General features: G+C 42.3%; 3 protein-coding genes across 3 annotated transcripts in view; 1 reads left to right on the plus strand and 2 right to left on the minus strand.

The window, feature by feature from the left end:
- Positions 1–141: 141 nt before the first annotated feature.
- LOC118429930 (cytoplasmic tRNA 2-thiolation protein 1-like) lies at positions 142–6,381 on the plus strand. Its single transcript, XM_035840571.1, has 6 exons — positions 142–337; positions 2,775–2,988; positions 3,453–3,630; positions 4,037–4,151; positions 4,567–4,770; positions 5,767–6,381. The coding sequence occupies exons 1-6, from the start codon at positions 195–197 to the stop codon at positions 6,284–6,286; spliced, it is 1,374 nt and encodes a 457-aa protein (XP_035696464.1). The 5' UTR covers positions 142–194; the 3' UTR covers positions 6,287–6,381.
- Positions 6,382–6,560: 179 nt separating this feature from the next.
- LOC118429953 (perlucin-like protein) lies at positions 6,561–9,071 on the minus strand. The gene is made up of 4 exons (XM_035840602.1): positions 8,300–9,071; positions 7,701–7,775; positions 7,328–7,397; positions 6,561–7,065 (listed from the first exon to the last, which is right to left on the minus strand). The coding sequence occupies exons 1-4, from the start codon at positions 8,459–8,461 to the stop codon at positions 6,611–6,613; spliced, it is 762 nt and encodes a 253-aa protein (XP_035696495.1). The 5' UTR covers positions 8,462–9,071; the 3' UTR covers positions 6,561–6,610.
- The window catches only part of LOC118429956, a 118,091-nt gene continuing 116,501 nt past the window's right edge, over positions 8,301–9,890 (minus strand). Inside the window, exon 6 of the mRNA XM_035840606.1 lies at positions 8,301–8,410. The gene's annotated coding sequence lies outside the window, so the exon portion shown is untranslated. The remainder of the gene's footprint in view (positions 8,411–9,890) is intronic.

Consider the following 9,890-nt stretch of genomic DNA (forward strand, 5'->3'; position numbering starts at 1 on the left):
TAACGTATCGCCTCACTGAGCTAAAAACAAACCAGTTTGAAAAAATTGCAACCAATGAGAATTTTTTAAAAGTTTTTGTTGCCTTGTGGTGTGAAAGAAGAATTCTGTCAGAAGATAGGCTCAATTTTTCTACAACGGAACAGCAAATACTCCATGTGCACCCTCCCAGAAGTAAACACCCAGGAAGTCCAGCCATGCCGGTGTCTTGCGGCTTGTGTGAGAAAAGAGCGATGCTCAAGCGGCCCAAGACGGGTGGAGCGCTCTGTAAGGAGTGTTTCTATAATGTGTTTGAAGCAGAGGTTCACCAGACCATCACCTCTGCCAGTCTTTTCAAGCGGTAAGATCGTGAACTATGTCGAAAGAAAGGGGGAGAAATGGGGGAGGGGGGCATGACATAACTAGTGCAGAGATTGCGTAAGATTTTATCATATGCTCTTCATTCTACGGTACTCCATACTGAATGACTTCTATAAACCCCCTTTGTGTCAACTGCAAACATAAAGCCGCCACTAAAGCCCCATTTTCTCCCACCCGCAAAATTAGATCCTACCCCAAACAAATTCCCCTTTTTTTTCTTTTTTTTTTAAATTCCCCTTTTACTACTAACTAGTTTTACTACTTTTATCCGTTAAGTTTTACACTAACGTGTTAACGTTATATCTTGATTTGATAAAAATCGTGTTAACGTTATAACTTGATTTGATAAAAATGAAACAACCAGAGGGGCGAGTAAGAACAGAAAGAAACAACACCCCGACTCCCGGGATGCGAACCCGCGCCGAACCCGGGCAGCCGGATCACAAATCGAACGTGCAAACCGTTCGGCCATAAAGGCTTAAGCCGTTAGGCGTCTTCGGTTTAGCAGTCCTTGAACACCACTGTTACACTACTCCCCCTTTTCTTTTCAAGATTCGTCCTCGAATCTCCGAGATCGACATCCCTGTGTGGCACATACTAGCCTGTTAATCACAGGGCCGGCGTGGGAACCAGTGAAACAACCAGAGGGGCGAGTAAGAACAGAAAGAAACAACACCCCGACTCCCGGGATGCGAACCCGCGCCGAACCCGGGCAGCCGGATCACAAATCGAACGTGCAAACCGTTCGGCCATAAAGGCTTAAGCCGTTAGGCGTCTTCGGTTTAGCAGTCCTTGAACACCACTGTTACACTACTCCCCCTTTTCTTTTCAAGATTCGTCCTCGAATCTCCGAGATCGACATCCCTGTGTGGCACATACTAGCCTGTTAATCACAGGGCCGGCGTGGGAACCAGTGAAACAACCAGAGGGGCGAGTAAGAACAGAAAGAAACAACACCCCGACTCCCGGGATGCGAACCCGCGCCGAACCCGGGCAGCCGGATCACAAATCGAACGTGCAAACCGTTCGGCCATAAAGGCTTAAGCCGTTAGGCGTCTTCGGTTTAGCAGTCCTTGAACACCACTGTTACAAAAATATGAGAAACATTCAATATGGATATCACCATTTCATTGTTATGATCAAGGAGCTTTTATCAGTAGGAGAGAGTACGGATTAGTTTCCATTGTTCGTATGTTCGTAGCGGGCGACAAAATTTTATTAACACCCACGTGTCAAAAACCCGCATCTGCATACATTTCACCCACGCAAGCTTTTGTTTTCCCTTTGTTTTCATGGTGGGGCGGCCTGGGGATACAAACATTGTGTGTAGCGATCTGATTTTTGCGATTTTGTCGACGATGTTGAACAGAAGAGTAACTTCGGAATACATACAGCGGCGGCAATATTCTCTCTGACTGAGGGTGAAATTTCAAAGCCATACGGCGACCGGACAGCGCCGCCGCTCGGGTACGGGCTAAGCCAAAAGGCAAAATTGTCTGAGGCAAAGTCTACGAAAAAAACTGGTAATATTCCTACAATTAATGATGACTGTGAAAAACCTGACTCAATGATCACAGGGACCAAGTTTTTTTTAAGTATGCAACAGATATATTTCATAAATCGATACAAATACAAAGTTCAAAATTATGCCTGGAGAACTCAAGACATTATATACGAAAACCCGATCGTAACGAAAACCATGAAAACTATGCTCTCCTGCCTTACCTTCACCTTATTCCAGGCCCGATGTATCCTCTAAAAACACGGGTGGTTCGACAAAAATGAGCAAGGTTCGACCAACAGTGAACACGCCATTTTACCGAGCACATCATCAACAGTTACGAAAAAATATCAGCTAAATGAAGAAAAACGTCATATTTTTTTAGTAGCCATCTGAAAATACATGTGAAAATTCATAATTCTATCGCAAGAAAACAGACCTCGATCCGCGAAAATAGGCCTAAACTGGCCCATGTTTGTTGTACGGCGAAGAGAAACATATCAAACTGTCCGCCATTGTGCCATCTACCGCAAGATGACGTAGTCACATGCCTGCCGAGTTTTCCAAATAAGGGAATCGTCGGAAACCTGACCCACTTCGCCTCTTGCCGATCGGGCTTCGGGCTGGCTCGAGGGCTATGACGTAATGGCGTGGCTCATTAGCATAGAAACCGCGCCAACCGGCGCTACGAACATCAGATCAGACGGGCGCCGCGCAGGGCAGTAAACAAAGCCGGCGCTGCGGGATTTAATGGGCCAAACAAAGGCCCACAGCGGGCGGGTAACTCCATACTCTCTCCTCCTGATAAAAGCTCCTTGTTATGATACAATGAAATGGTGATATCCATATTGAATGTTTCTCATATTTTTTCCATGCTTTGATAAATACTTACTGCTTGGTACTATGTCCATATCAGGGGAGAAACCGTTGCCATAGCAGCCTCCGGAGGGAAGGACTCCACTGTCCTGGCACATCTGATGAAGCTTCTGAACGAGCGCCATGACTACGGTCTGACCCTCTTCCTGCTGTCTGTGGACGAGGGCATCACCGGTTACCGTGACGACTCCTTGGAGACGGTGAAGAGAAACCAGCAGCAGTATGAGCTACCACTGAAGGTCGTGTCATACAAGGTCAGTAAACTAAGTGTGTGGGCAATTTTTATACACTAGCTGTTGGCTATTCCATTATATTTGAGCTGAGGAGGCAGCCAGAAAATTTCTCTTTCATTCAACCCTCTTTGCTTTCTATTAGTACTGTAAATCATTTACTTTGCTACTGTTAGATTTTGTGGTAGGAGAGAAATAAGGTTTTGCTGTTACAGATTCTCAACTTGAAACAGTTATGTAGTACAGTAGTCATATGTGGAAAGGTATTTGAGGTACTATGAATTTGTTGTAGAGTGACCACCACAATGAATGACCATGAGGATTAAATCACTGCAAAAGCTTCACAATTTACTGCATCTCGCAGGCCTGTTTCTTTCATGCTCCTTTTAATTGTGAAGAAAACTATTGACAGCTATCATTCGTTCAAAATACAGACAGTGAGCCATGGTTTTACTAACAAAGATACTATCACCCCATCTGAAAAACAGGAGCTGTATGGCTGGACGATGGATGAAATAGTGCGACAGATTGGACTGAAGAACAACTGTACGTTCTGCGGTGTGTTCCGTCGCCAGGCGCTGGACCGAGGCGCCATGATGCTTGGTGTTGACAAAATCGTTACAGGCCACAATGCTGATGATGTGGCGGAAACAGTCATTATGAATGGTGGGTCTGTGGGTGTGGGTGTATCTGGGTGTTTTGGGCAATGTCTCTTGTTACTTGTCAAATACTGGATACTACTTGTACTACTTATTGATATGAAAGATATAAGTTAAGTAAAGTAAAGTAAGATGTAAGTTTGCATGTTGAAGAAATGAAGCATGTTCATTGAATTATATTAATGAGATTTTATATGCTGGCATTAATTGGTGTACATTTTTTCTACAATATCAGCATGTATGGATTAAGTCTTGTTGTTTATTATTGTTTATTGTGTATCTCAACAAGGACTTTTTATGGCTTATAAGTATTTGTACTTAGATTGTAACTTTCTGACTAAAATGTATTGAGTTCTAGCAGCATCTTTTATCACAATGTTATAATTATGAGTGATTATCATCTTCTGTTACAGTACTGCGGGGAGATATTGCCAGACTCCAGAGGTGCACAGCCATTGTCACGGGCACAGAGGGGGCTATCCCAAGGTGTAAGCCTTTCAAATATACCTACGAGAAGGAAATTGTCATGTAAGTGTTGATATTCTATCATTATTCTAGTAATAAACCTTTCTGTCTGTAGTGAATTTGTTTCATGTGTCGAAGTGCAATTATTACTGTCCTTAAGCTAAAAATAAGAGCACCATCTTATTGTTTTGATGTGAAATCAATCTTTCCAAAAATGTCAACTGGAAATACTTTACTTTTGCTCAGTATTTAAAAATGGCAGACAACAGAACACATATTCTGGGTATTGTAAGATTACATAAGAGTTTGTATAGTGATAACTGTTACCTTTAACAATTGGAAAATGACAGACAGTATGCCATATATTCTGACTATTGTAAGAGTACTCACAAGAGTTTGTATAGTGCCAACTGTTGCCTTTAACAATTGGAAAGTTACACAAAACACATGTAGGTAAACCTTGATCTTGTCTTCACAGGTACGCATACTTCAAGAAGCTTGACTACTTCTCGACAGAGTGTATCTACTCTCCCAATGCCTACAGAGGACATGCTAGAACCTACCTGAAGGACCTGGAGTCTATTAGGTCCACCTCCATTATAGACATCATCCATTCAGGAGAATGTATGTCTGTCAGTGTCAAGAAAGATGTGAAAATGCCAACACAAGGAACTTGTGCAAGGTGAGGCATAATACTGTAAATGCATTTAATTTTGTGGGGATTTAATTTCGCAGTTGCTGGAAAAATGACTTTTCGCTGTGGTTTTAAGTTCGCGGTAACACCATAGACTGCAGTCAAATACCATAATAGAACAGGGCTCGAAATACTGGGTGCATGTGCACCCAGGTGCACCCAAAATTGGAGATGTGCACCCAATTATTTTCTGTTGGTGCACAGGGTGCACTCAAATATGTTCTTGGGTTTATGTATGTAAAGATATCAAAGTGTACAAGTATACATCATATTCTTGACATCGAAGGGTTAGAATGATAATAAAAATGTCTGCCATGGTACTTGTTTAAGAATTTGATAGCATGTTACTATGTTTTGTTATTAGGTTTTTCTGACATTCTACTCAAAATTTAAGTGGTGTACCCAAAAACATTTGGGTGCACCCAATTTTTTAAGCTGGGTGCACCAGTGCACCTACTCCCAAAAATGAATTTCGAGCCCTGTAGAAAAATGTTCACTGTGGCGAAAACCGCAAACATTAATCCACTGCAAACATTTCTGCATTTACAGTATACTGCAGTTTCTCTTAAATCTGCTATGAGGCTCTCAAGTAAGGGGCACTTAAGTGAGCACAGTCAAACCTGTACAAGGAACCACCTTTACATGCATAAGGACCACCTCTCCAATGTGATCACATATTGATGTTCCCTGAAATAATTTTTCTCATAGACACAAAACATTAAGAATCCTGTTTATATTGACCACCTGTCCACATAGACCAGATTTCTCTGGTCCCTAGAGTAGTCTTCTTGGGTAGTTTTGACTTTGAGTATCTTGCTCAGGTGCAATAACCATTTGAGGCTATGTAACTACAAATTTTGGCACGAGTGACCCGGCTAGGATTTTCAAAACTTTAATTTTCCCAAGTGGTATACCAAGTTTTCTGTTTCTTTTTGCTTGTTTAACCAATATCTTGACATCTCAATATTGTCTTTTGAATTTCAGGTGTGGCTACATATCCAGTAATGAGTTATGCAAGGCCTGTGTGTTGTTGGAGGGTTTGAACAAGGGGCTTCCCAAGCTGGGGATAGGGAAACCACACAAGGCAAGACTGGCACTTGGGCTCACCAACACAACAGGCACAACTTCTACCTCTGGGTCTCAGCGCAAAGAGGGATGCCAGTCATGTTCATGTCGACGTCACCCATACGCTGTGGTTAATGATACTTCAGGGTGTAAGAAAGACGATGGACACAGCAAGGACGATCCGACAGCAACAGACTCTTCCATTAAGCAAGAAGAACTTGGATCAAACTTTAGTACTGTAGGAGCTGTAGGAGATTCTGCTGCTGCCTGTGGTTGTAACAGTGAGGTACAGAAGGGACCATGTGCCAGTACAGTGGGGGTGAAGGCTTTGTGTGGAAAAGATGATAGGAATACACCATGTGCATGTAAGAGGGGGGAGGCTCAGACAAACAAAAAGGCCTTAGGAAACAGTCGTGCTGTGCCAGACTTGGACTTTTAGTGATTTAGAGCTTATCTATGATTTTATGTCTTTCGTAAGTGCTGCAACTTCTTATTTAAGTCACCATTGTAGCTAGTCCATGTGTAAGATAGGAATTTTAATTCCTATCTTTTTAATTCCTATCTTAAAAGTACTTCAATTGTTACAAATGGTTTCACATAATAGGTGATGTTAGTAACTACAATTACCACTGCTAAGTTTCCGGTTATATCATGTCCAACTCAATGATTGACAAAGTATTAGTTACAACTTACAACACAGAAATAGCCTAGAGTAGGACTACTGTATTTTTTAATTTTGTTTTCCATGCTCTGTGCACGTGTGCTAGGGGACAGTGGCACTTATTTCACACACATAGTACTGACTGTAGTAGCACTGATCATCGTTCCACTCTAGGCCAAATTGTCCTGGCCTCCACTCAGCACAATCCTCAGTGCTACTGGCATGACCAGGTACTCCTGGATGCCAGTTGGACCACCCTGAGAGCAGTGTCCCATCATCCCACACCCAGGTCCCCTCCTGCACCTGGTCTGTCATCCCAAAGTAGATCTGTCTGTAGGAGCTACTGGTGTACATTGTCAGCAGCCGGGTTGCCACAAAGGTATTGGTTGCCTCATCCTTCACAAGAGCGAGATGACCCCCTGCAGCCTGACAGGTGGACCTGGCCTCGCTGTACGTCTTCGTATCAGTAGAGAACTTGAAGCACCTGTCCTGGAACTGTTCGTAACCACTGGGACAGGTTAGCTGCTCATCGGTCTCGCGGCAGGTCTTACTGCAGGCTACAGAATAGAAATACATTCAGTACACACATACCATTTTATCCAAGTGGTATCTACCAACTGTTGATGTATTAAACACTATTTGGACAATCATGTTATCCTTTGTTTTTCTTAAGAGTTTTTCCTTAAAATTTCTGTCTTTAGTTCAAGCTTATAATAGATAAAAGAATGAGGCAATAGATGGGGATATACATGAACTAATGCAGCAGCACATCTTCATGAATTATCTTTACTGAAGATAATACATATTTGTAATAGTTACCTTGTTTCAGGATCGAGAGCTCTGTCGTCAGGTTCTTGACTTGCTCTTGCAACTCAGCAATGTGAATGTCCTAGAATTGATATGTGAGATATGGTAATACATGTACTGTAGATCTTTAAATATCTGTGGTGACCTCTCCACAAAATCTTGTCACTGCAGCCATGCATTTCCCTTGCATATCCACACAACAGAAGCCTACTTCGTCCTGCAAAAAAGACACCGCAAAAGTAAATGCATTTAAATAGTTTTAATCTATTTGATAAGAATTAGGCATGGGGAACATGCAATAGATATGAAACATGTCATATTTTGTCAACTACAAAGATCACATGGTGTCAACAGTTTTAACGAAAACATAAGCCATAGACTGCACCTGTTTACTCCTGTTTGTCTGAAGGGAGTCCATTCTTTCTTGCAGCTGAGTAAGGTGGTTCCTGAGTTGGTCCACCTGCCAGGTCAAGCAAGGGTCAAAGTATATTATCACCATGTTTTCTCGAATAAAGTTCGACCCCAATTAGAATATGCACCCTGACTTGGGGCAAGTCTCAGACAGATCTGCTGTGGGACTGAAAGGTAAACTCAAATGCACTCCTGATGAACCAATTTTGAACAGACCTTAAACTGGATAAATGGCAAATTTTTTATTATGTTTTTCCCAGCTTATTTTGCATAAATCCCACTGTCATTGTCTCTACAGTCTTGTGAATTGCCTGCTGCAACTTATAAAAGTCACTGAGAATGAACTGGTAGAACAAATACTAGTACTGAGTACTTATGACAAAAAATACACAATAGCCCATCCTCCCATGGCGCCAGTGTGCAGGGAAACTCTTGGGCCATTCTCGATTCTCCATTCTGTTCAAAGAGGTTTTGGTAGTGGCAACTGCAAACTTTCAACTCGTTCATTTACTGAAAGCAAATCTTTCAACAGCAAAAAAGAAATCTGACCGTTTGATTGATTTTGAAGCCTACCTGACTGGCCTCTGGCTGGTCACTCTGTTCCTGTTTGTCCAGATAGTTGTGGATGTGGACCACAGGAGGGCTGCACAGAAACCGCTCCTCCGTCCTGGGCCAAACCGTTTGCTGTCCGGACACAATTGTGGCAAGGATCACCACCATTAATTTCAAATGCATGATATTCTCGTAGGGTGCTCCTTTTTAAGATCAGAGTGTGACAATTATAAGGAGCTGACTATCCCAACCGAAGTACTGTTGTGTACGTGTGACAAGGAAATGACACCCAATATTCTTATTGCTGGTGTAACCTGAAGACCCAACGTATTCAGGCATGTCACGTGTACTCCCAAAAATGTTACACTCAACCATCTGTATTATATGTCATTATCTTACCTTCTATTGAATCAGCCCAAACCTCAATATTCATCTGAACTTTTTTTATCCGCTTTAAGCGTCTACTATAAGTTCACAAAAAATCATATAGTAAAGACACGTCAATGAAACAGCAATTTCTTTTCACAGATGAAATGGGCCTTGCCACTTCACTTTGTCGTTCTGGTTGAGAGAAAACAAATCAAGTGTGGCGAATTGACATTCTAGTCATGACCATCTGATGTTGATACACACGAGTGTTAAAACAATGTCCTGTCTCCCAAACTGTACATGGGATACTGTAAAGGGGAACTATTCTCGCGGGGATTTTAATTCGTGGTCAGGCCATATGTAAATCGTACAAAACAGCTTTGCGGTTACCGAAGGGTTCGCTTAGCGGTTACCCCAGGCGAACCTTCACCCGCTTCCGAGCCTTGTAGAAAAGTAAGGAAGTAATTTTTAGTACTCAAATCGCTTTCTGCCTTATCCTGACGGGTTTTACTATGAAATTCAAGTCATGAAAGTAACGCACATTTTGTTTCAGATTCTGGAAGTTCCACCGTATGAGGTCGCTTTGCGGTTACCAAAGAGTTCGCTTAGCGGTTACCCCAGGCGAACCTTCACCCGCTTCCGAGCCTTGTAGAAAAGTAAGGAAGTAATTTTTAGTCCTCAAAGTGCTTTCTGCCTAATCCTGACGGGTTTTACTATGAAATTCAAGTCATGAAAGTAACGCACATTTTGTTTAAGATTCTGGAAGCTCTACCGCGTATGAGGTCGCTTTGCGGTTACCGAAGGGTTCGCTTAGCGGTTAGCGGTTATCCCCCAGGTGAGCCTTCATTAAAACGAAGAAAAGTTACAAAGTAATTTTGGGTACTCAAATCACTTTTTACCTTTTGCCCACGGGTTTTACTATGATATTCAAGTGTTAAAAGTAACGCACATTATGTTTGAAATTTCGGAAGTCCGATCGTAAGGGGTCGCTTTTTTGCGGTTACCGAAGGGTTCGCTTAGCGGTTAGCGGTTATCCCCCAGGTGAGACTTCATTCGTATGTAGAAAAGTTACAAAGTAATTTTGGGCACTCAAATCACTTTTTACCTTTTGCCCACGGGTTTTACTATGATACTCAAGTGTTGAAAGTAACGCACATTATGTTTGAAATTTCGGAAGTCCGATCGTAAGGGGTCGCTTTTTTGCGGTTACCGAAGGGTTCGCTTAGCGGTTAGCAATTATCCC

The sequence above is a fragment of the Branchiostoma floridae genome, chromosome 14 (assembly GCF_000003815.2).
Source record: "Branchiostoma floridae strain S238N-H82 chromosome 14, Bfl_VNyyK, whole genome shotgun sequence".
In the NCBI taxonomy this organism is placed as follows: Eukaryota; Metazoa; Chordata; class Leptocardii; order Amphioxiformes; family Branchiostomatidae; genus Branchiostoma; species Branchiostoma floridae.